Raw genomic sequence first — 25626 nt, 5'->3', positions numbered from 1 at the left:
TATTGAAACGTCAAACGCGGTAGCATCACCACCAGCCAGCTTGCATGAGGCAGGACCTGTGATGTCCTCCCATGCTGCCACTACTCTTCTCTCCTAGTGAGAAGTTTTTAAAGGCAATGGATGTGTTTTCATAAGCTGTTTTGGGATTCTTTTATCACTCACCCTGTCACAATACAGAAAAGAGAAAGGAAAGGTAACATTTAACACTCTACCATGGTTAAAGGAAGATTTTTTTTTTTTTATAAAACACTTAGCTTTAACTTTCCCTGTACACTGTAATCCAAGAAATATCCTCAGGGCACAATATTTGCAGAGAGGTGAACATATCAGGTTTCCATGGGCATGTGCATTGGAGGTTGAACTAGCAAATCTTTTGTTTTGAAAGGAGGTGGACTTCAGAAAGAAACACCCATTTGATTCTCTATAAAAAGAGTTAGAGCTCTCTCTCTCTCTCTGTATCCAGCTGTCGTAATACACTTGACAGAGTTACAGCCTTCATCTTATCACAATGGCCACTTTCCGCCTCCTCAAATTACACTCCTCAGAGCAGTCCCCAGAGTTCTCAGCTCCAGTTAGTCCCCAGCGCCAGTCCCCAGCTCCAGAGCTTAACGATTGCCTGTCTGACTCAACTTCCAGCGTGCCTCTGCAAAGTTTTCAGGGTAGTGGTAGTAGTTTTCTTGACTTTAGAGTAGGTTCAGGAGCTTCCTATGGATTCAGCAGGAGCTTTGGAGGGGGCTCAGCTAGTGGCTTTTCTAGTGGTTTCAGTGGTGGCTTTGGTGGTGGGGAGGGGCTCTTTGTTGCCAGTGAAAAGCAAACCATGCAGAACCTTAACGACCGCCTGGCAGCATACCTGGAGAAAGTGCAGGCTTTGGAATTAGCCAACCTTGACCTGGAGTACAAAATCAAGGAGTACTACGAGAAGCATACTGGCTCTGGTGCAGTTACAACCGGTTGTGACTACAGCAAATATTGCCAGATAATTGAAGATCTAAGGAACAAGGTAACTCATCCTCTCTGTGTAGCTTCTTACTAGGTTTCTACAGTATCTTTTCCCTGGTTAAATTTCTTTAAAAATCATTATTTAGTTTCTATTTCTGTTCTATTGGGTGCTATGTGTATCACAGGTAAGACTATACTAGATAAAAATGGAATGGAGTCTGGGGTTAAGGGTATTTCCCGTTTGAGAAGACAGTACAGTCTGGCATTTCTTTCCCTGTTACAGTACTAGATCCTGGGCTCTGTGCACATTTCACATTTTTTTTCCACTTTCCCACATAATCATTGTTTTTATTATATTTTAAAAGGGGGCAGGACTTGATCTACTGCTTTTTGTATGTTGTTTACATATTTTAGATGGGTACTTATTTTGTACCTCGGGCAATGGAGTTTTAAGTGACTTGCCCAGTGTCACAAGGAGTTGCAGTGGGAATTAAGCTCAGAACCTCAGGGGGCTGAGGCAGCTGCTCTAACCACTAGACCACTCCTCCACTTCAAAAATATACTATAATAAAACGCTAAGTGCGCATGCGCACTCTTACCTGCGTGATCTCTGATCCCTGATCCGTGATCCGTAGGTCCTTGGCCGGCAGGAGTGCGTACTCACTGTCGTCCCTCCCCCCCCCGATGCACTCACTGTCGTCGTGTCCCCCCCCCGGCGCACCCCTCCTCAGCGCTTCTGAACCCCCTGATGACATCGAGATAAAGACGCGGCAGAGGAAATCACGGGCAGTAGAAGGCCACGAAGCAGCGTGTTTAGAGTGCTGCGGACGCTGCTGGAGCTGGGAGGTTTGTAGGTTGTCTCACGGTGGGAGAGTCAGATGGGAGGGCCAGTGGGGTCTGCTGCACGGCGGCGGTAGTGGCGGGGTGGGGGGAAATGGAAACATGCTGCTCAACGGTTCCATTGCACAGGGGGATGGCAGGGAGGGAGGCAGGTAGGCTGGCTTCGGGGCGGGGGTGAGGGGGGGGACGGACAAAGTCTGGAAGGCAGTGAGGGGGACATAGGAAGGAGGCACTGGGGGCACTGAGGACATAGGAAGGGGAATTGAGGGCATAAGGACATAGGAGGCACTGAGGGCACTAAGGACACAGGACGGAGGCACTGGGAGCACTAAGGACATGGGAAGGAGGCACTGGGGGCACTAAGGACATAGGAAAGGGCACTAAGAACATAGGAGGCACTGAGGGCATTAAGAACATAGGAAGGGGCACTAAGGACATAGGGAGGAGACATTGAGGGCATTAAGAACATAGGAAGGGGCACTAAGGACATAGGGAGGAGACATTGAGGGCACTAAGGACATAGGAGGCACTGAGGGCACTAAGGACATAGGATGGGACACTATGGACATAGGAAGGGGGTCACGGAGAGACAGGCAGGCATAGTGCAACAGAGAAATACAGTCAGGCAGGGGGCCAGGGAAACAGAGACAGAAAGAAAGACAGACATACGGGGGCCAGGGAGAGACACAGACAGAAAGAATGACAGACAGACAGCGTCCAAGGAGAGAGAGACAAAGAAAAAAGACCCAGACAGATAGACATCTACTCTAGCAGCTGTTAATGTAACGGGCTTAAACACTAGTAGAATATAAAATACTAAAACTGCCCCCTCCTCCCCAGCACAGGCCATGGTCCTCCAGCTGAAACCCAAGTAGATACATGCATTTACAACTGACAAAAAAAGCACCCATTGGAGCCCACACGTTTTTAAATTGTCCAACTCTTTGCATCTTTAGTGCAGCAACTTCCTCATACTTCCTAACCAAATGTTCATTCATATGTTCATATTTGTCACCTTGCATTAAGAAATGCTTTTGCAGAGAATCTTGTGCTCTTTCCTTCAATTCAAATGTTGCTCTTGCTCCCTTTAAATGTATTTATATTATTATTCACTTCTTTAAACCTCTTTTCTTGGATGCTGAATTCCTAAGGGGCAAAGCCTCTTTTATGTTGCTTCCTTTCTGAAGTGGGACCTGGAGACACTCAGTTAAATAATAGTTAATGGACCTGTTCCCTAAAAACATGTCAAAATCTTTTAAACTTAGTTATATCACAAGTCTTATCACATTCTCTGGCATGTTCCAAATCTCTGTGATACTCAAATCCAATTTATATTCTCCTTTTGAATTCCTTTTAAATTATTTCATACTCCTTATGCATATCAAGCAGCAAAATTGTGGTAAGAACTGCCAGATTATATTACAGGGACACCAAATTCTAGAATGTTTAGAAGGGAATTAAAGACCCATCTTTTTAAGAAATATGTATTAAGAAACTGAATCTGTTATGTTTTATACTATTATAATTCTGGAGAATGGCTCCATATCTTACATTAGATATGTATGATAGACAGATTTTGAGCCCACCAGGACACATAGGGAAAATGCTTGAGTACCTGATTGTTAACTGCTTTCATAACTTGATAGGTGGTATATAAATACCTAAAATAAATAAATAAAATTGTAAACCACTGGTGAACTATGTTATTATTATTATTATTATTATTATTAGGTTCTTATATCCCGCCATACCCAAAGAGTTCTAGGCGGTTTACATCCGTTACATTAGGATCCGGTCTGAACCCGGATTTACAAAAATTTTGTCGGAATTGCAGGTAGCGCGGAAGGAGGCAAAGTAGTTTTAGCACAGGTTTATCATAGTTGGGTTAGAGGATAAAATGGAGGGAGTGGGAAACCAGAAGAGGGGGGGGGGGGAGAGGGAGGTGGGGGTGGGGGGGGTTGGAGTGTATGCGGGGAGTAAGGACTAAGGGTCTTGTTCGCGGAAGAGGTGTGTTTTGAGAAGTTTTCTGAAGTCTAGGTAGGTCGGGGCCTCTAGCATCATTTGGGCTAGCCAAGGGTTCAGCTTGGCCGCCTGGAAGGCGAAGGTTTTGTCGATGAATCTTTTGAGCTGGCATGATTTTATGGAGGGGAAGGTAAACAACTGGATTCTGCGGGATTTCTTGTTGGTGCAATACATATTGAAATGTGGGGAGAGGTATTTTGGTGAGAGACCAAATACTGTCTTGTAACAGATGCAGGCGAACTTGAAGAGGACTCGGGATTCGAAGGGTAGCCAGTGCAGTTGGTGGTAGAAGGGGGTGATGTGTTCCCATTTGTTCAGGCCGAAAATGAGGCGGACAGCTGTGTTTTGAATCAGTTTTAGTCTTCTGGTGATTTTCTTTGTGGAGCTTAGGTAAATGATATTGCAATAATCCAGTATGCTGAGGATAGAGGATTGAACTAATAGTCGAAATGCAGTGTCATCGAAGTATTTCTTTATGGTACGGAGTTTCCAGAGTGCTGAAAGGCCTTTCTTGACAGTGAGGTCGGTGTGATTTTCTAGGGATAGATGTTTGTCAAGCGTGACTCCTAGTATTTTTAATGTTTGTTCGAGTGGGAAAACCAATCCTTTCACCTGGATTGTGGTGTCTTTGATTTTGTCTTTGGGGGTGGCTAGAAAGAATTTTGTTTTGTCTGGGTTGAGCTTTAGTTTGAAGGAGAGCATCCAGAGTTCTATCTGGCTGAGTATGCTAGTTATGTAGTTGAGAAGATCCTGGGATAGACTGGTTAGAGGGATGACAATTGTGATGTCATCTGCATAGATGAAGAATTTGAGCTTAAGTTTGTGAAGGAGGTTACTGAGGGAGGCGAGGTAGATATTGAACAGGGTGGGGGATAAGGGGGAGCCTTGTGGTACACCGCAGGAGTTCACCCAGCTGTAGGAGAAGTTGTCATTTTTGTGTACCCTGTAGGATCTGTTTCGTAGGAACCCTTGGAACCAGCTGAGTACCCGGTCGGAGATTCCAATGTGGGCCAGGCATTCCAGGAGAATAGTGTGGTCAACTAGGTCAAACGCACTTCTTAGATCAAATTGTAAGATCAGGGCGCTGGAGCCCCGACTGAAGAGTATGTGCAGGTGGTCTAGTAAGGAGGCGATGATGGTCTCTGTGCTGTGGTCCGTGCGGAAGCCCGATTGATTGTCGCTTAGGATATTGAATTTTTCCAGGTATGCGGAGAGTTCTGCTTTTACTGCCCCTTCCGCGATTTTGGTGAATAGTGGTATGTTAGCTATTGGTCTGTAATTGGAAGGTGCGTTGGAAGAGTCCTTTATGCTTTTTATGATTGGGGTTATTAAGATATGTCCTTGTTCTGGAGGGAAGTTTCCTGCGGATAGTAGGGAGTTGACCCATAGTAGCATGTTTGCTTTGAAGTAGATCGGAGCCGTTTTCATCACATTTGGGGGGCAAGTATCTAGTTTGCAGAAGGATTTGGTGTATTTGTTATAATATTTGTTGAAGGCCTGTCGCTAGTGCTGTTTAGCACTGACTTCATCGGGACAGGCAGTCCCGCAGCAGCCCGACCCAGCCAGCTGAGAGGGTCCTCAGGGAGCCTTGATATTCAGGTGCAGCCGCCGAGGGAAGCCTGTCGCTAGTGCTGTTTAGCACTGACTTCATCGGGACAGGCAGTCCCGCAGCAGCCCGACCCAGCCAGCTGAGAGGGTCCTCAGGGAGCCTTGATATTCAGGTGCAGCCGCCGAGGGAAGCCTGTCGCTAGTGCTGTTTAGCACTGACTTCATCGGGACAGGCAGTCCCGCAGCAGCCCGACCCAGCCAGCTGAGAGGGTCCTTAGGGAGCCTTGATATTCAGGTGCAGCCGCGGTACGCGGCCCGCGGTCGTGAGCCTCGGGTCGCGAGCTGAAGGGGCGTGGCTAAAGGGGCTTGCCCCTTTTGAGCCCCTTCGGAGCCTAAGAGGAGCAAGGAGCAGGATTACCATTTCTTCAGCATGGGTAAGAGGAAAGCTAAGGCAATACCATCTGCTGCAACAACAGGCCCGATGGATCGTCATCTTGTGGTTCCCATCTTGCCTCCTGTTGAGGAACAGGTAACTTTTAATATTCAAGCTGTCTCCTTATCCTCTGGGGAACCAACACCACCTCCTCAACCATCATATTCCTTAAGGTTAGAAGAATCTCCTTCCCCTTTCAAGGAAGGAATAATTTCTTCTTCCCTGCAATCATTGTCAGTATCTGATCTGGAGGTTTCAGGACACTCCCTGGGGCAAGCTAAAGAACTAACCCCAGTGCAGATGAGTACTGGGCAAAGCTCGGATGTTCTCCCCAAGGATAAAGTGATCACTCTAAATGATGTTTGGCTTAGTATAAATAGAATAGAGTCATCTTTACAAAAAACCGTTTCGAACTTATGTCAATTTTCATCTGATGTAACTGTGAAAATTAAAGAACAAAATAATAAAATTGGAGAAACAGCTGTAAAGGTTGAAAAGTTAGATCAGGTAGTAGGTAATTTACAAGCTAGCGCTGTTTCTAATATTAAGGATAGTATGATGTTACATGCTAAGTTAGAGAAAATGGAAAATGCTATTAGAGTTAAAAATCTTCGCTTGTTAAATTTTCCTACCACACACTACCTTTCTGCATTGGAACTTTTGAAAATGTATTTGAGGGAGATATTACACTATAACAAAGTGGAGACCCTTGAGGTCGATAATTTATATTACATTTCAAGAGATTCCAAAGAAAAGGTAGAGGAAGGTGGAATGGATAGAATAGTATCACCAGAAAGTTTGAATATATCACAGTTTTTGGAGTCTTCTAAAGACATAATTGAGAAACGAGCAACGCTTCTCGTGACCTTCAAGACAGAACTTGAGAAACAAGATATCTTGAAATTATATTTCCTGAAAAAGCAAGAGATGTTTTGTGGTCAACGGGTGATAATTTTTCCAGATGTCTCTAGACAAACCCAGTTTAAGAGGAAACAGTTCCTTCAGCTAAAGCCTAAGGTTTTGGCAGTCGGAGCCACTTTCTTCTTAAAATTTCCTTGTAAATGCCTAATATCATATGGAAATGATAAGTATGTGTTTTTTGATCCAGCTCAGGTGGAAGATTTTATTAAAGAGAAACCTTTGTTGAAAGTTTAATTCCTTATTTTTGTTTACTTTTGGAGGATGATGTATAATATATATAATAGCCATTTGCCTGTTCCTAGAAAGTAGATAGAAGTTTTACTTTGATGTTTCATTTGTACTGGCGATCAGCTTTAATGTGGACTAGGAAATGGTTGAATTAGTTTTCTTATATTATGTTAATTCCTTTTTGGAATTCACATTTTTGTACTTTGTATTATTATTTGTGTTCATTCATGTATGTTTATTACAGAGATATTGTAATGAATAATCCAATAAATAAAGAAAAGATAATATTTGTTGAAGGTTTTCCAGTCGATTGTGGTAAGTTGGTTCCAGTTTAGGTCGGATCTAGACCCTTGGTCTGGTTTAGCTATGTCGATGTCAGGGAGGATGGGAAAGAGCTCCAGGGGATTGGTCTTGGTGGGTAGTGCTGATCTTAGTTTTTGGATCTTGGAGTTGAAGAAATCCGCTAGGGTGTTGGCGGTTAGTGTTGAATCTTCCTGGTTGTTAGTGAGTGTTTCAATGTTGTAAAGGTTATTGACGAGTTTGAAGAGGTTGCTGCTGTTGGATGTGATGTTTCCAATTAAGTGTGAGTAGAATTTTTTCCGTTTTTCCTTGGTAAGGTTTTTGTAGGTTTTTAGTTTGAGTCTCCAGGCAGTTCTGAGTTCCTGGGTTCCTGTCTTTATCCATAGTCTTTCTGACTTTCTGAGGTCCCTCTTTAACAGTAACAGCTCTGTGTCGAACCATCCCTCCTGATTTGTGGTTCTGATGTGGCGGGTTTTTGAAGGGGCTATTTCATTTAAAATGTTAGTGCTGTCAATGATCCAGGCGGACATGAGTTGATCTATTTCTTCGTCTTGTTTTATGTGGGTGTCATAGCGAGACCAGAATTCCTCTGGGTCTATCTTTCCTCTAGTAGTGTGGGTTGTGATGTTTCTTGTTTTGTTGTTTCTTGAATGTTTTTGTTGGCAACCCAAGGAAAAGTCGCATAGTCTGTGGTCAGACCATAGGGAGTCTGTCCAGTTGGCTTGTTTCCAGTATATTTTTGGGTCGGTCGGCTCGTTGGAGGAGAATGTGACCAGGTCTAGCTGATGGCCCTTTTGGTGAGTTTTGGTTGGGGGGGGTTTGAAGAAGCCTAGTTGGGAGGTGAGTGACCAGAAGTCGGCAACTTCTGGTTGGTCCGCTTGCTCAAGGTGGATGTTGATGTCTCCGCATAGAAGGTTGTAAGGACTTGTTAGATAATTAGTTAATAAGGAGTCAGCGAGGTCCTCTTTGGCTAGGGACCATTTTTGGGGTGGGATGTAGAATAGAGTGATAGTTAGCGAGGAGGCAAGGGATTTAGAGGTGAGTGAGATGGCTAATATTTCTGCGTTGGGAGAGGATTTGGTGTTGAGTGCCGTACAATTAAGCTGATCTCTGAAGATTATTGCTAGGCCTCCTCCTCTTCCCCGAGTTCTGGCCAGGGAGAGGATCTTGTATCCTGCGGGTAGGCAATATTTGATTATAATATCCTTGTCTGATAGTAGCCAGGTTTCGGTGAGTAGGATGAAGTCGGGGTTGGTATCCGTCAGCCAGTCTCTGATTAGAATGGCTTTGTTCCTCATGGATCTAATGTTTAGGTAAAAGCCTAGTAGGTTCTGGTGGTTTGGGTGGTTGGCTGGGGCATAGTGGGAGTAGGCCAGTTTTTTTAGTGTTCTAGGTTTTTTTGAGCCGGGTTTGGTGGGTTTGCGGGGGGGTGGAGGATTTGGGAGCCGTATTAGGTGAGAATGTGGGGTGTGGGGTGTGAGCGAGGGTACTTTGGGTTTTGAAGGGCGATATAGGGAGAAGTGGACAGGGATGGTGGTTGTGTGTGATGGGTCAGCAGAGCAGATCCTGAGGGTGATGAGATATAGTAGGAGTGGTGCTACGCATTGAGGGGTGTTTGGCCTTGCCATGGTGACACGCTCGTGGGGGGGGGGAAGAGCGTGGGGTATGGTAGTAGTCGGAGGGGGGCTGAGGGGGGGGTGTGATGCAAAGTTTGGCAGGTTTCAGCGGCGCAGTGGACAATATAAAGCTGAGCCGGTTACAGCGGTGCAAAAGGCAGTACAGTACAATGTAAACAATGTAAACAGTAGGCAATACAGTACAATGTAAACAATGTAAACAGTAGGTAATACAGTAAACAATAAGGCAGTGTAGTACAGTGTTAACTTTTCTGGGTTCTAACGGATGAGGCGGTGCACTATGTATTACTGTGATCCAGTTGGGGGGGTCGGACTGACAAGCCAAAGAAAATATTGAATACAGGAATTCCTTAAATCACTTCATTACAACAAACTAAAAAGTTTTTCTTCCAGCAAAATGGGCTAACATTTCAGAACTTTAAGAGAACGTTTTCAATTTCTGGGCAAGTTACACAGTAAAAAAAAATTTTGCAGACTGAACATACAAGTAATTTCTCTTTGAAATGTCAAGGTGGTTTACTTTCTCATGCATGCACTCACTCCAAATTCCACCTTGCTACACTAGAGAAATTCTATAAAAGTTAAGAGGTATAAATAATTCAAAAAATCCACAGCTTGTTCAGCTTCCAATGAATCCTTCAGACTAAAGAAAAAAAACCTGAAGTGATTGGCACTATATCAATAAAGATTGTATTGTATTGTACTGTATTATATAATTGTCTTCTTTCACAGTAACACTATACAGGTACTTTTTCAAAAGCCTCTACTTGGAAGACTTGCCTAATGGTTAGTTTAGTGGATTTGATTCCCACTGTGGTTCCTTATAACTCGGAACAAGTCATTTTACCCTCCATTGCCCCAGATGCAAAACTTAGATTCTAAATCTACTAGGGACAGAGAAAATAAGAACATAAGAATAGCCTTACCGGATCAGACCAATGGCCCATAAAGCCCTGTAGCCTGTTCTCACAGTAGTCAATCCAGGTCCCTAATACCTGGCCAAAACCCAAGGAATAGCAACATTCCATCATCTCAAAGAATAGCAAGATTCTGGAACCCCAATGAGAGCAACATTCCAGAGCTGAGATTGTGATGTCATAATGCCTCAGAGCCAACCTCATCAGTGATGTTACAATGGCTTAATTGTTCTATACTTGGCTCACGTAAGAACATAATAGCAGCCTTACTGGGTCAGACCAATGGTCCATCAAGCCCAGTAGCCTGTTCTCTCGGTGGCCATTCCAGGTCACTAGTACCTGGCCAAAACTCAAAGAGCAGCAACATTCCATGCTACCGATCCATGGCAAGCAGTATCTTCCCCCGTGTCTTTCTCAATAACAGACTATGGACTTTTCCTCCAGGAAACTGTCCAAACCCTTCTTAAAATCCTAACCCGCTCTTACCACAACCTCTGGCAGCTTAACTATTCTTTGAGTGAAAAAATATTTCTTCCTATTGTTTTTAAAATTATTTCCCTATAACTTCATCAAGTGTCCCCTAGTCTTTGTAATTTTTGACAGAGTGAAAAATTGATCCACTTGTACCCGTTCTACTCCACTCAGGATTTTGTAGACTTCAATCATATCTCCCCTCAGCCTTCTGTTTTCCAAGCTGAAGAGCCCTAACCTTTTTAGTGTTTCCTCATACAAGAGGAGTTCCATCCCCTTTATCATCTTGATTGCTCTTCTTTGAACTTTTTCTAGTTCCGCTATAATATATTTAACCTTTTCTAGTATCTGCATATAATATATGTAAACAGCTTTGGTTATACAGAAAGGCAGTATATAAAGCCCATGACCTTTTACCCCTCTTGAAAATAGAGCACCTAACAATATACAGTATGTGGCACTGTTTTGCTGCATAAAAAATAGGGATTCTTGGAAGTCATGTTTTTAGATAGGGGGAGAGGAAAGCTACATGTCTGTGGGATCTTCTAATATCCATGCATTGTTCTTTGTGTGTAAGTTATTTTGCAGGAATAGCAGGTGCTTCAGACCTGCTTCTACAAAAATGTTCTAAAGTTACCTAGATATGGAAACAAAGGGTATGGCATCCCTGAAGGGACTAACTTAGAATGTTGCTATGCTTCTACATCTGAGTACAAAGCTATATCTCTTCCCTGTTATTGAAGCATTCAGGATTCAACACCTTAGAAGATGATCTTTAACTTACATAATTCTTAATGCTCATTGTCCTTTCTGCTTCCCAGATCTTTGCTGCAATCATCGACAATGCCAGGATCTTTCTGCAAATTGACAATGCCAGACTGGCAGCCGATGACTTCAGGCTGAAGTGAGTTTTGTGAGGCGGGCTTGCATCTGAATGTAATATTTTTTTATGCCCATTTTCCTTTCTTGCCTTCTACTTAAATAAAACTAAGTAACCTATTTAGATGTGTAATCCAGAGCCAAGACTTGTAAGTGCTCTGTCAATAGATCTTGGAACACTCATGGGAGACAACTGCTACCAAAATACACAGTATCCTGGAACTCAATTAGTGAAACTCTCCTTAATGTCATGAGCTTGTTGGACAAGAATTCTTTAATTTGTTTTGAAGGTATGAGAATGAGCTGGCACAGCGCCGGAGTGTGGAGGCTGACATCAATGGCCTACGCAGAGTCCTGGATGATCTGACCCTGACCAAGAATGACCTGGAGATGCAGATAGAGAATCTGACGGAGGACCTGGCCTTCCTCAAGAAGAACCATGAAGAGGTGAGGATGTTTCTTCAGGCAGTACAGAGAAGCTAAAAACATCACCAGACAGCCCAAATTAGCTGCAACCTACTGAAAAGAAAGAGACCTCCTAGTAGACAGGGATATGCACCCCTCCCCCTTTAACAAAGCTGCAGTTGTGGCTGCCACATGGCAAACGCTCTGATACCCATTAAATCCTTATGGGCATTGAAGCGATTACCGCAGTAGCTATTGCGGCTTTGTAAAAAGAGCCCTTAATTTCTAATGAAATTTTAAAAAGCAGTGAAAACATTGTTTCCTTAGAAATCAAAAATTATCCTTCTGAGATCAGTTGCTTTAAAAAGGTAAAATCACCAAAACATTAAAAGCTGACCCCTCTCTCAGACCTTTCCTTATACTTCCTCCACATCATACTTATCTGCCCTATTTGGACTACAGAAATCCCGCTGAGGGGCAAGGGAAGAGCCCACATGGGGCTTTGTCATGGGGAAGAGCCTTGTTTTAGTTTGTTGTTTCTTATTGAAGGCGTTTTCTTTTTTTCACTTTGCTGTTTATTTTATTTTTTAAAAGATGAACCAAGCAAACATCAAAGATATGTAAAAACAAATGGAATATAAGCAAAATAAAACAAACTGTTTTCCTGTTAAGTTCCCTAAAGCATATCGCAGGAGTATCGGCCTTGTCACCAGGGGTGACAGGTCAAAAGCGCGCAAGACCCCAGGGGTGACAGGTCAAAAGCGCGCAAGACAATCGCACGCAGACAAATCAGTGCAAAGACAATTCAGCGCAAGACAAGTAAGCGCAAAGACAATCCAGCGTAAGCTCAAATGTCTCACGCTCGGTTGTCTTTGCGCTCACTTGTCTTAACGCTCAATTGTCTTGCGCTCATTTGTCTTGCGCTCGGTTGTCTCGCGCTCGGTTGTCTGCGCGATTTTGTCCGCGCGCGATTGTCTTGCGCGCAATTGCCTATGAACCGTCACCAGGTGCTTTTATCAACACTGGGCCCAATATTCAAAGAGATTTATGCTCTCTATATTAGCCTCTTTGAAAATTTATTCGGTCTGGTTACCTAGATTTATGCTTCTAGTTTCATGAGGCTCTGTAATTTAGGGGTCCTTAAATTAAGGTGTGCTAATCGATTTAGTGTGCGCTAAACGCTTAGACATCCATTCTATTCCTGTGGGCATCTTAGCATTTAGCGCAGTTGCTAAATCACTTAGCACATCTTAATAAAAGGACCCTTAAGGCACTTAGACCTGGATTCTCTAAACAACACCTAAGTCAGCCAATGCCTAGACAGCCACGTGTCAATCATGCTCAGGCATCATTTACAGAATTGCTCCTAGCGACACATATGTAAAAACGTAGGCGCCAGAAATGTAGGCCAAGCTTCTAAAGGCTTACATTTCAGGCGCCTAAGTTTTTGGAGAATTCTGCTTAGTCACTTTCTGCCCATAAAAACACCCACTTAGGCGTTAGGCACCACTATGCACCATGCGATTGGTGCCTACCTTTTATAGATTTGGGTAAGCGCCTATTGCACAATTAAATTACTGAAGCTATTAAGGGGATTTTGTAATTAAGTTAGGTGCCCATTAGAGGATATGGCCCTTTGGGTCCGATTCTATATATACTGCCTAAAAAATTGGTGTCGACTAATACAGTGCTAAGTGTGATTATATCAAAGTTCTTTGCACTGTATAGAATCATGTTCAGGGCAACCTAAGCACCGCTTTACATCAGAAAATCCGACCTCTAGTCCACCCCCAGGCCCGCCCAGTTCTGCCCATCCACACTCTGATCCCGCCCTCAGTCCCATCCTAGCCCCACTCCCGCTGCTGCTCTTGTCAGGCAGGGAGGAAGTTCGTGTATGCGCAGACGCTACGCGATGACATCACGCGCACGCGGACTTCCTCCCTGCCAGACGCAATTTGAGGAGACTTTTCAAAACCCGGACAAAGTGCCGGGTTTTGAAAAGCTGTCCGGACCCCCCCCCCAGACGTCCTCAAAAGGACATGTCTGGGGAAATCTGGACATCTGGTAACCCTAATCTTAACCTTTAGCCGCACTCATTTATGCCAGGCTTTTCTTGGTCTAAATTCCTGTGCCTATGTTGTCCGCACAATGGCGCACACATCAAATACTTGCGCACACCTAAAATAAAACACCCACAAACTGCCCTAACCATGTCTGCTTTTAGAGACACGCACTGGACAAGACGCATAATACTTTGTGCTGTGCACCTACTAAGTTGTGTGCTCAAGTTTCAATTAACTCTAATTAGCGCCAATTATGAAGTATAAATTGCCAATTATTGGCACTGACTAGGCCTATTAAGTTATGCACTTACATGAAAAAGGATCTGCAAAAGCTGGATGAATTGTCTGATGTCCGGCAGCTAAAATTCAATACAAAGAACTGTGGAGTGATGCATTTGGCGAGTAGAAATCTGAGGGAGATGTATGTGCTGGGACCTGAGAGGATGGGGAGAGGGACCTTAGGGTGATAGTATCTGAGGATTTGAAGGCCACAAAACAATGTAACAAGGCAGTAGCTGTAACCAGGAGGATGCTAGACTGTATAGAGAGAGGCGAAACCAGCAGAAGAAAGGAGGCGTTGATGCCCCTGTACACGCCATGGGTGAGGCCCTACTAGGAATATTGTGTTCAGTTTTGGAAGCCATATCTGGCCAAGAATATATGAAGACTTGAAGCAGTCCAGAGGAAAACAACAAAAACGGTAGGGGGTTTGCGCCAAAAGAAATACAAGAACCTTACCTCCCCCCCCCCCCTTCGGATCCTGAGCTCTCTCCAACTCTTCCGCAAACATCTGAAAACCTGGCTGTTTTCAAAAATGTAATACTTACTCCATCTCTGGCATCCTAAGTCCTCCAAATACTCTTCTCACTATATCCTTTAACCTTTATTGGAGTTCCTTTCTCTCCCAACTCTTGTAAACGGTGCTGAGTTCTACGATTGTGGAGAGGATGCGGTATACAAACCTAAGGTTTAGTTGAGTTTAGTTTAGTTTAAGAACAGATTAGAAGACCTCAGCATGTATACTCTGGATAAGAGAAGGGACAGAGGTAATATGATACAGACATTTAAATATTTGAAAGGTATTAACTTAGGAGCAAATCTTTTCCAGAGAAGGGAAATTGGTAAAACTAGAGGATTTAAATTGAGGTTGAGGGGTGGTAGATTTAAGCCCCCCTCAGCTGTAAAAATACAAGGAGGTCACCGTCTCGACAGTTATTCTCTACAGTTGCCACAGTCCAACTCCCTCTGATACAACCTCCTGTTTCCACTTGGGCAGATCATGTCAGAGGAACAGCACCGAGGAGGCCACAGGCAGCACCACAGAATTGTTATGAAATGTTAGGAAATTCTTTTTCACAAAGAGGATGGTGGATGCCTGGAATGCCTTCCCGAGGGAGGTGGTGGAGAGGAATTCAAAAAAGCGTGGGATGAACACAGAGGATCGTTAATTAGAACATGAATGAACAAACTTGAGTAGTTGTAGCCTAAGGACAGTACCAGGGAGACTTCTAAGGTCTATGGCCCAGAAATATCAAAGAAAAAAGACATTTTTAATTTAATCATGAAAATGTAATGCATGTGATTACAGGGCAGGCTGGATGGACTGTTTAGATCTTCTTTATCTGCCATCATTTACTATGCTACATCGGATTCATTCACCAATATATGTGCCTAACCTTATTTATTTATTTATTTAAAACACTTGTAGCCCACATATTAACCATCTATGTGGATAACAATGATACATACATAATTAAAACAAAACACTACATACATAATAAAACAGAACATAGCAGATGATTAAAATAACAGCATTCAATAAACAACTTACACCTATGCTTTAAAATAAAAAGCCAAGAATTTGGGCATAAGATAGTGGATGATAGCAGTGGCAAATTTAGGGAAGAGAAAAAAGTTAGTAACATTGATTTTTAACCTAAGCACTTAAGTTAGGCAGGCCTAAATTTAGGACAGGAGTTCTTAACTTAGTCCTCAGAACATACCCAGCCAATTAGGTTTTCAGTATGCCAACAATACAGTATACACACACAAGTTAGACATACCTATAACATTATGGGCATCCTGACAATGTAACTAGCTAGATGTGTCCTGAGGACTGGGCTGAGACTCACTGATATAGAGGCATGACTTTGTAGATAAAAATTTAGGTTCCACTGTTCCCTCCAAGCTGAACAGGAGTCTTCCACCTACAGTTCTGCCAATACCATTATTCCCACATGATACTCAAGGATCATGAAAAAGCTTCGGTGAATCATAGTTCTGTGTCGGAACAAGAACCCCCTAACCATATCTATAAATAAGATGAGTATATTTAAGAATCTTAAATGATCTATAAAATAATAATAAAGTGAAAGGTTAAACAATTGAGGATAAAAAAAATCTAAGACCTATGACGATTATGGGGCTACGAGTCTGTGTGTGAAGATTAAATACTGTACACACGGCAGTGGCGTACCAAGGGGGGGCGGTCCATCCCGGGTGCAGCCTTAGGGGGGGGTGCACAGCCGGACAGGTCCGGAAAATTCCTGGGCTGCGACGGCACTCAGCGGCATCAGCGCCCCCCCCCCTCTGTGACAGCACTCAGCGGCATCGGCGCCCCCCCCTCCATGACAGCACTCAGCGGCATTGGCGCCCCCCACCCCCACCCCGCGACAGCACTCAAGTTTGGCCTCCTTATCCCGGCGTCAGCAGAACTTCAGATTGGCAACAGGTGCTCAGTCAAAAGCTTTCCTTGACTCAGCTTCCTGTTTCCTCCCAGGCAGTTCAGTCAGGGGAAGCTTTTGACTGAGCACCTGTTGCCGATCTGAAGTTCTGCTGATGCCGGGAGAAGGAGGCCAAACTTGAGTGCTGTCGCGGGGCAGGGGGGGCGCCGATGCCGCTGAGTGCCATCACGGAGGGGGGGGGCGCCGATGCCGCTGAGTGCCGTCATGGAGGGGGGTGCTGATGCCGCTGAGTGCCGTCGCAGCCCAGCAATTTTCCGGACCTGTCCGGCTGTGCACCCCCCTAAGGCTGCACCCGGGGTGGACCTCCCCCCCCCCTTGGTACGCCACTGACACAAGGCAGCACCACCAAGGTCTGAGAAAAGTATTACGGAAATTAAGGTATGCCATTGGAGAAATAACATTTACAGTAGACACCTGCAATTACCGTTACCCAGCTATAGAGCTAGTGTTTCATGCAGGCAGGGCCAGTGTTAGACATGCTGGGGCCCAGAGCAGAAATTAAGGATGCCCCCCTTACCCAATTTCTTTCCTCCCTGCTCCCTCCCCCAATTTTCCCACCCACCAAATGCCCTCCCATCCAGCATCTCTTCCTTTTTATTCCTCCCTCCTTCCCTCCCCACCATCCCCGAGTCCACCAAATGCCTTCTAATCCAGCATCCCTCCCTTCATTTTAAAATCAGCTGCTCAAGGGGGTCTTTCTCATTTCCCCATCTGGCTCCAAAGCCCCCCCTTAGCTGTAAATAAACAAGGAGGTCACCAACTCGACAGTGATTCTTTACAGCTTCCCGCGGCCTCCTCAGCGCTATTTGGTTGCCATAGTCCAGCCCCCTCTGATACAACTTCCTGTTTCCACTTGGGTAGACCATGCCAGAGGAGCAGCACTGAGGAGGCCACAGGCAGCGCTACAGAATCATTGCAGCACCAGTGACTTCCTTACTTTTTTACAGGTGAGGGGGACTTCAGAGCCAGGTGGGCAGAAGGAAAGGGCATCCCAGCTCAGCCAGTCACACTGCATCAAGCAAAAAGTGAACAAAAAAAAAAAAAGCAGGACTCTAGGGCTGTGGATTCACCCAACTCCCCTGAAGGCCCTGACAGTACTGATTTGAAAATCTGAATTTGATTGGTTGAGCAGCTTCTGCCTGCTGTTTGCTCAAATAATTAAATTCAGGTCCATGGCCTTCAAGGGATTAAGTGAGACCTCTGAAGGCCCTGACCATAATCCAGTGGCCGGCTCGCTGCTAGCTGCTAATCACTGGAGATAATTTGTTGTCTTTCACTGAATATTAGTGGTTAGCCAGCTAAACACTATTTAACTGGCTAGTTAAATAGTTCTGAATATTTGGGAAAGGGCCTAATTTCCAGTAGCATGTGTGTACATAAATGTTGATGTTCTAGTCATTTATGTGGGTATGTGACACATAGGAGTGTCCAAAAATGCACAAAATGGAACCAGGACTTGGAGCCAGGAAATCAAAATATACAATACTTTATTGAAAATTATGATAAAACACACGCTGGAACCTACACAGAGAAATGACATTTTTCCAGCACTGCCAATCTTCAGTGGCTCAGATTATGCAGGCAGGCATTCACATGGGCTAAGTTTGAGTGGAGCATGGAGGGGCACACAATTAAGGGTGTAAATTATCAAATGCTGTGATTTACGTGCATTTGTCAACAATGTAAGCGCAAGCATTTACTTCAGCCATAAAGCGTTTATTTGACCTCTTACGCTAGTATTCTGTAAAGAATTGTCATGGCCGATACTTCCATACTTTGCCAGATATTCAATGCTATACCACACCTAGCATATATTATCATTCACAGGTATGTATTCTCCTGCCATGCTCTTATACATATTGTCTGCCAAGACTGCCATACCATAGAAACATAGAAACATAGAAAGATGACGGCAGATAAGGGCCATATAGCCCATCAAGTCTGCCCACACTATTTACCCACCCTCTTAAGTCTTCTGACCCCTTAAGTATAATTGTAATTATACTGTCACTCTACTGACCCGCTCATTCAAGTCCTAGTGACCCTATCCCTTGGCATGACCCCGTAGGGATCCCACATGGGTATCCCATTTGTTCTTGAAGTCTGGGATGCTGCGTGCCTCGACCAACTGCACTGGAAGCTTGTTCCAATGCTCGATCACTCTCTCCGTGAAGAAGTACTTCCTTGCGTCTCCACGAAACTTCCCTCCCCTGAGTTTGAGCGGATGTCCTCTTGTGGTCGAGGGTCCCCTGAGAAGAAAGATATCCTCTTCCACCTCGACCCGTCCCGTGATGTACTTAAATGTCTCAATCATGTCTCCCCTCTCCCTACGCTCTTCAAGAGTGTAGAGCTGCAATTTGCTCAGTCTTTCCTCGTATGGGAGACCCTTTAGCCCCGAGACCATCCTGGTGGCCATTCTAATGCACTGCCATGCTCTGATATGTATTATCTTACCAAGCTTCATTTTGTCAGGCATTATAAAGTACTGCCAAGCTCTATTAGTTACTGCAATGTCATACCAAACTCATAACATCACCACCCCATGCTGTATGAGTTATTGTCTTGTCATATCCTATTAAGTATTGCCATGCTTTTTGACTGCTATCATGCTCCCCTATGTATTGTCCTACCATGTCATGACCTAAAATGTACAGACATGTTCTACATTACTATACCCTGTTCTACTTTATTATGTAAACCCTGTTATGTCTTATTATGTATGTAAACTTGCAATCTGTTCTGAGCTCTTCTGGGAGTATGGGATATAAATCCAAATAATTAAAAGGAAGCGCCTACTTCATTGGTCTTCAAATGCAGTTTTGAGGGTCTTCAACCCAGCCTGGTTTTCAGGATTTCCTCATTGAATATAACTACGAGGCAGTGCCCGGACTTGGAGTGCTTCCATTGTGGAAATCCTGAAAACCAGGTTGGGTTATGGTCTTCAAGGAGCAGATTTGAGAACCTCTAGAATAGGATCTACATAGCCATGGTTCTTGGCACCTCAAACTAGCCTTCTTTTATAGACTTACCCTGTAAGAGGGCGATTTTATAATAAAGTGCCTAGTTTTAGGTGCTAAGAACACATGTGATTAGCAGTATTTTACTCACTCGCACATGTAAATGACCACCTAGAAAATGCCAATCAGCATGCAATATGCACAAAAGTTTCATGGTGTGTACGTTCACTGTGAGCGTGCACAGGGAAAAACACATGCAGAATATGCTCTTGTGCACATTGGGAGAATTTTATTTAGGTTGTATAAAACTTCAGGCTCTGGAAAAATCCGCACTTAACGCTATTCTATAAACCACATCCGGCGTTAGGCGCAGTTTGTAGGATGTGCATAGCCCCTGTCCACGCAACTAAAATTTAGGCACGGTCATCTACGCCAATGAAAATCTGGCTTAAATGACTGCGCCTAAATTGTGCACGGATTGGGCGTAGTCTATAACATTGCACCTAACTTTTAGGAATGCCCATGAATTCCTCTGGCCATCCCCCTTTTGAGATCTGCGCACTAAAATTTACACGCACCACTTTATAGAATGTGCTCAGAAAGTTGTGCGCAGAAATACTAGTACCAATTAAGTTTCACGTGTAAATTGGAAGACCTATAGATTTGCTTGGGTAACTGCAGTTGAAGGAGATAGATTATAAAAATGTCTTCCTTTATACATGTACTTCAGGAATCGTGGGGGTAATACCAGTTAAAAAAACTAGTGGAAGTCAGTAAAATGCTTGGATCAAAAAATATATAAACTGACCTCACATTCAACAAAGCAACCTAAATATGGGTTGTGAGTGATCAACAAATTTTAAGTCGCTCAGAGACGTGAAACTCTTCAAGGGAGGAACGCTGCCCCCTAGTGACGAACCAGAGTTTGCCTTCCAGTCATTGCAACTGTTTCAATGCTGGTCACGCTCCATATAAGGTTGCAAAAAAAAAAATAAATAAATGCTACAGTCTTGCAACTTCTTGTGTGTAAGTTATTTTCTTTTTTCTTTTTTTTACGTGTTCAACAAGCAAACATCACTCTATGAGCTGTAAGTAATGTGATAACTTATCTTCATAGCGGGTTAGGGGTCTCTACGTGGCCCCGTTTCGATGCAATTATGAGTCGGGTCTCCTGAAGAAGCAATCGAAACGGGGCCACGTAGAGACCCCTAACCCGCTATGAAGATAAGTTATCACATTACTTACAGCTCATAGAGTGATGTTTGCTTGTTGAACACGTAAAAAAAGAAAATAACTTTCACACAAGAAGTTGCAAGACTGTAACATTTATTTATTTATTTTTTTGCAACCTTATATGGAGCGTGACCAGCATTGAAACAGTTGCAATGACTGGAAGGCAAACTCTGGTTCGTCACTAGGGGGGAGCGTTCCTCCCTTGAAGAGTTTCACGTCTCTGAGCGACTTAAAATTTGTTGATCACAACCCATATTTAGGTTGCTTTGTTGAATGTGAGGTCAGTTTATATATTTTTTTATACATGTACTGGCAGAAAGTGCGCACTAAGATTTGCACCAGCCCTCGAGTTGTAAGTCAGTGGTTCCCAAACTTGTCCTAAGAGAACCCCAGGTTTTCAGGATATCTGCAATGAATATGCATGAATATTCTCTCATGCATGTACACGTTTTCTTTTGCACCTACATTAGTATTTTACATACTTGACTTTTATAAAATAGATATGTGAAAATGTGCATTGACTCGGTACAACTTCATAAAACTCTCTTCACCTTTTCTTTACTGTTTGTCCAGGAACTCAAAACCATGCAAGGCACTGCTGCAGGCCAGGTGAACGTAGAGATGGATGCAGCTCCAGGGATTGACCTAACCAAAATTCTGAATGACATGAGAGCCAACTATGAAACCCTGGCTGAAAAGAATCGGAGGGATGCTCAGGAGTGGTACAACCAAAAGGTACAGACTAACTGAAAAAAATCTCCTGGCTATAGAGCATGGAGCAGGGCAGGATTAATGCTTCGAGGGCCCCTAGGCCCCCTAGGGGGCTCTCCTGGCCATGCCCCGCCCCCACCCTGCCCATACCCTGCCCCTACCCCACCTATGTCCCGCCCCCATTTATCTGTTTTCTTCTTTACTTCTTTATTTCCACTTGTATTTCTTTTTTTCTTTTTTTCCATGAAAATTTTAAAGATTAGTATACCAGTGCACAGTTTTTCTTCTATGCAACCCCCAAACATCTCTGAACAAATCCCCCTTCCTTCCTACTTCCTTCCACCTACTTACCCAGGAATTTAACTCTGAACCCTTTCCATGCATATATGAAAGTGTTCAAATATTTGTAAAGCAGTAATACTATCTGAAATATGTCTACATTAATAACCAAGTTTACAACGCCTCTCAACTGCCTCACTCTACATCAACCAACTGTAATCCATATGTATAAACAACCAAATCTGTAACTCCTCTAGTACGTTCCACTTCATGTATGTTAAATTGCAACGAAACACTTACCTCTTCCCTGAGCAGAGCTGGCAGTCATCACAGGATCTTGCAGCAACTCTTTGCATCTGCCGGTCCACCCCCTCCAACGTCACTTAATCAAGTTGGTTGATGGCGATGCCGGGGGAGGGCAGTGTTGTCAATCTCCTGGGGAGGGGGAGGGCAAGCGCTGCCGATCTTTCCCGAGGGGACGGAACACAGCGCTGCCGATCTTTCCTGGGGGGGGGCCCGTGTTACCAAGGGAAAAAACAAACAAACCGAGTCCTATATTTCATCGGGCCCCCCTGACAACTTTGGGCACTAGGCATGTGCCTACTTGGCCTATTGGTTAATCTGGCCCTGGCATGGAGCACAAGGTTTCTCCAGCAATCCACTCTGGAAATGTTGCATCTTGTCAGCTTCATTCTGTCAAAAGCAAAATGCAACAAAAGCAGATTTCATCTATGCTGAGTTGGACGTTTCTCTGCTTTTCTTCTTTGTTTTAGAGCAGAGAGCTGAAGAAGGAGATATCAACTGGCGTGCTACAAGTAGAGACAAGCAGGTCCGAGATAACGGATCTGAAACGAACTTTGCAGGGGCTGGAAATAGAGTTGCAGACCCAACGTGCCATGGTATGTGAGAGCTGACACACCTCATTGCCTCTTCTATACAAGGGCTGCCAAAACAGCTGAAGGGTGCTCTCTAATAATTCTGCCTCCAAGTCAACTTTTGGGAAAGGTGGGCCATGGTCACAATCAGGAAAATCAGGAAGGAGCATGGGGAGTAGATTTATTCACATATCAAATTGGCCTGTCATTTTAACTGTAGAAATATAGGATTATACGCACTGTTTGCTGTTAAATAAAGCAACAGTGAATCACTATTATTACTTTTCCCTGCTAGTACAAAGTCTGGGGATGTCTTCATTATTCCTTCAAATACTATTCAACTTGTTCAATAATTTCCTGCATTTTTTTCATCCTTCAGAAAAAATCTCTGGAAGACACACGAGCTGACATAGAGTGCCGTTATGGAGCTCAGCTGGTACAAATACAAGGGATGATCACCAGTGTGGAAAAGCTGTTGACACAGATCAGGAATGACATGGAGAGTCACAACACCGAATACCGAAATCTGATGGGCATCAAGACACGGCTGGAGATGGAGATTGAGATGTACCGTCGCTTGCTGGATGGGGAGTTAGGGTTAGGAAAACTTTCTATGTAAGTGACAGAAACAGAGGCCTGGATGCACTAAACTTACCTTTTGTCTAACGATCATCGCTAAACCAGTTTAAATTGGTTTAGCATCAACCTAATTTACCGACCAATGTACACAAAGGCTCACTGCATTCTTTTCCATATCCTTCGTTGCAGTCTCTGACTCTGCCATGCAAACAACCTAATTAGTATTAAAACGAGATAATTAATATTAAAATGAGCACTCCGATCAATGCCCTAACATTTCTAAGGCATGCATTAAATCAATCGATAGCTACTAGTGATCCAAAATTACCAACAGGACTAGACCTTGCAGTAACTGTGTTACTGACAGATCTGCTATATTGTGCACCCCTCCTGTTAGCCACAACGGTAGCCCCCCCATAAAAAGAGAGGCAGGAGGGATGTCCACTCCTTCCTACCTCGGAAACCTGAATCTCCACTCACTCCTGACCCTCCATTGGTGCGAATATTGTGGTCACCTGGAACCCCCACACTCCAGATCCCCCCCCCTTGCAAAGATCGCAGCCATAGGAACTTCCCCAGTGAAGACTGCAGCCACCTGAATCCCCACACACACTCCCAACCACCTCCATGAAGATTCTCAGCAGGAGGGATGTCCACTCCCTTTTACCTTGGTAATCCAGCACCCCCACGCCCCCTGATCACTCCTGTATTTTATAAAGAAGAAGACAGCAAGATGGATGCTCGGTACCTCCTGCCTGCAGGCCTGCCTCTCCAAAATGGTGGGCTTTCCCCTTCTTGGTTCATCCTGGGATGCACTGGAAGAGGCCTAACACCTTGATTGGCTCAGGCGCCTATGGCCCCTCCCAGTTGCCTGAGCCAGTTAGGGCCTTAGGCCCCTCCTGGTGCTTCCCAGGATGCACCAGGAAGGAGAAGACCCACCATTTTGAAGAGGCTAGCCTGCAGGCAGGAGGGACAGAGAATCTGTCCTGCTGTCTTCTGTATAAGGTATGGGGGGGGGGCATGGGGAGCACCAGGTGGCTAAAGAAGGAGAGTAGACATCCCTTCTGCTGAGGTTCTTTGCAGGGGGGTCGAGGAGTTCCAATGGCCAAGATCTTTGTGTGTGTGTGTGGTGATGGGGCTCAGGAGTTGGGGGGGGGGGCGTGGGGCCTTGACAGGAGGAAGTGGGCATCCCTCCTGCCTCTCTCTTTTTTTTTTATGGAGGGCATTAAAAAAAAATTAAAAAAAAGTTTTCCTGCATCAAACAGATAAGCGGCAAGAGGCTGTTTGGGGTTTTCCCCTACCGCTCAGCTGTTCAGGCTTCCCCTGTCGCCTCTGTGCATGTGTCAAAGGTAAGTGCACAGGTGATCCATATGCAGAATCAGGGAAGACCCAGGAGATGCGAGCAATTTCCAGTGATATTCAGAACTAATGACTGCGTAACTTAACAGGCTAAATTAAAGAAAAACAATAAACTAATAAGAAGAAAAGAACACCATCAAGATAGATAAAAACATCTTCATTATACAAATCAGAACAATCAAAATCAAATAATCATAACATTACAGTCCGGTATATAATACCCTCTGTATCTACAAACCATAACAATAATCCTCCTTAAGATCACTTACTTGAAATAACCAGGCCTTCAACAGCTTTGTAAAACAAGGGAAAGATAATTCCTCCTTCAAATACTGAGGCAAAGAATTCCACATCACAGGCACCGCATGAAAGAAAGCACCTTTTTAAGTACATTCCAGTTTGGAATGCTTAACTTCAGGAACTTTTAGGAGGGATGCCCGACTGGAGAGCAGCTCACGAGGAGGAATATACAACTATAATATTTTCGCAAGTGGCAAAGGCACACCCTGATTTAAAACTTTAAATGCAGTCACCATAAATTTGAATCGTAATCGATAGTATACTGGCGTTGATGTCATTGCTCAGTTAAATATATCAGTAGATACCCATGTAACGTCTAGATCCACTGAAGACTTAGATATGCAATTCCAGTGCTCAGACATGGGCCTGATTTAGCCTGTGGCTGTCAACATAGTATAGCACAGTGATTAGACCTACAGCCTAATCACTATTTATTTATTTGTTTGGTTTTATATCCCGTCAGAAAGGGTTACAAGTTTACATACATAACAAAGATGGTAAAACATAGCGTGGCAGGCATTGTATTATATATGCAAGCATAGCATGCCACAAAGCCCTTGCTGTTCCCTGTAACCCAGGGCAAGTCATTTAATCTAGTGTTCTTCAACCTTTTTACACCTATGGACCGGCAGAAATAAAAGAATTATTTTGTGGACCGGCATCAGTCCGCAGACCAGTGGTTGAAGAACACTGGGCTAAGTCGTGGGCCACACCCTACCCATCTCGACCCAATCTCCATCCCAGACCCTGCCCCCATAGTCCTAATTGTAACACTATTTTTTCCATCCATTTTTCATATATACACACACAATATAATCCAAACAATTTTATTTTTAGATCCAACTAAATTCAGAAAGATAAAGATAATTGTTGAGGAGGTAGTAGATGGCAAATGCCGTCTTGTCCCAGGTCCAGAAATCAGAAGAAATGATTTGTTAATAGGTGTAGTTTTCCTATTTACTTTGAAGGGCAGAGGATGAGGAAGT

At 44.0% G+C, this 25626-nt stretch overlaps 1 protein-coding gene across 2 annotated transcripts; it reads left to right on the top strand.

The window, feature by feature from the left end:
• Positions 1-463: 463 nt before the first annotated feature.
• Positions 464-25120, top strand: LOC117347098 (keratin, type I cytoskeletal 47 kDa-like). 2 transcript variants are annotated; one of them, XM_033917497.1, is made up of 6 exons: positions 464-1000; positions 11078-11160; positions 11426-11582; positions 21111-21272; positions 22301-22426; positions 22782-25120. In XM_033917497.1, exons 1-6 carry the CDS (start codon positions 509-511, stop codon positions 23019-23021), a joined length of 1260 nt encoding a protein of 419 aa, XP_033773388.1. In that variant the 5' UTR covers positions 464-508; the 3' UTR covers positions 23022-25120. The 2 variants fall into 2 exon arrangements, with proteins under 2 accessions (XP_033773388.1, XP_033773389.1); XM_033917498.1 differs by lacking the exon at positions 464-1000 and adding an exon at positions 5816-5878.
• The last annotated feature ends 506 nt before the right edge of the window (positions 25121-25626 follow it).

Source organism: Geotrypetes seraphini, chromosome 13 (assembly GCF_902459505.1).
Source record: "Geotrypetes seraphini chromosome 13, aGeoSer1.1, whole genome shotgun sequence".
In the NCBI taxonomy this organism is placed as follows: domain Eukaryota; kingdom Metazoa; phylum Chordata; class Amphibia; order Gymnophiona; family Dermophiidae; genus Geotrypetes; species Geotrypetes seraphini.
Note: the sequence above shows the minus strand (reverse complement) of the source record. Positions and strands in the feature narration are given on the sequence as shown.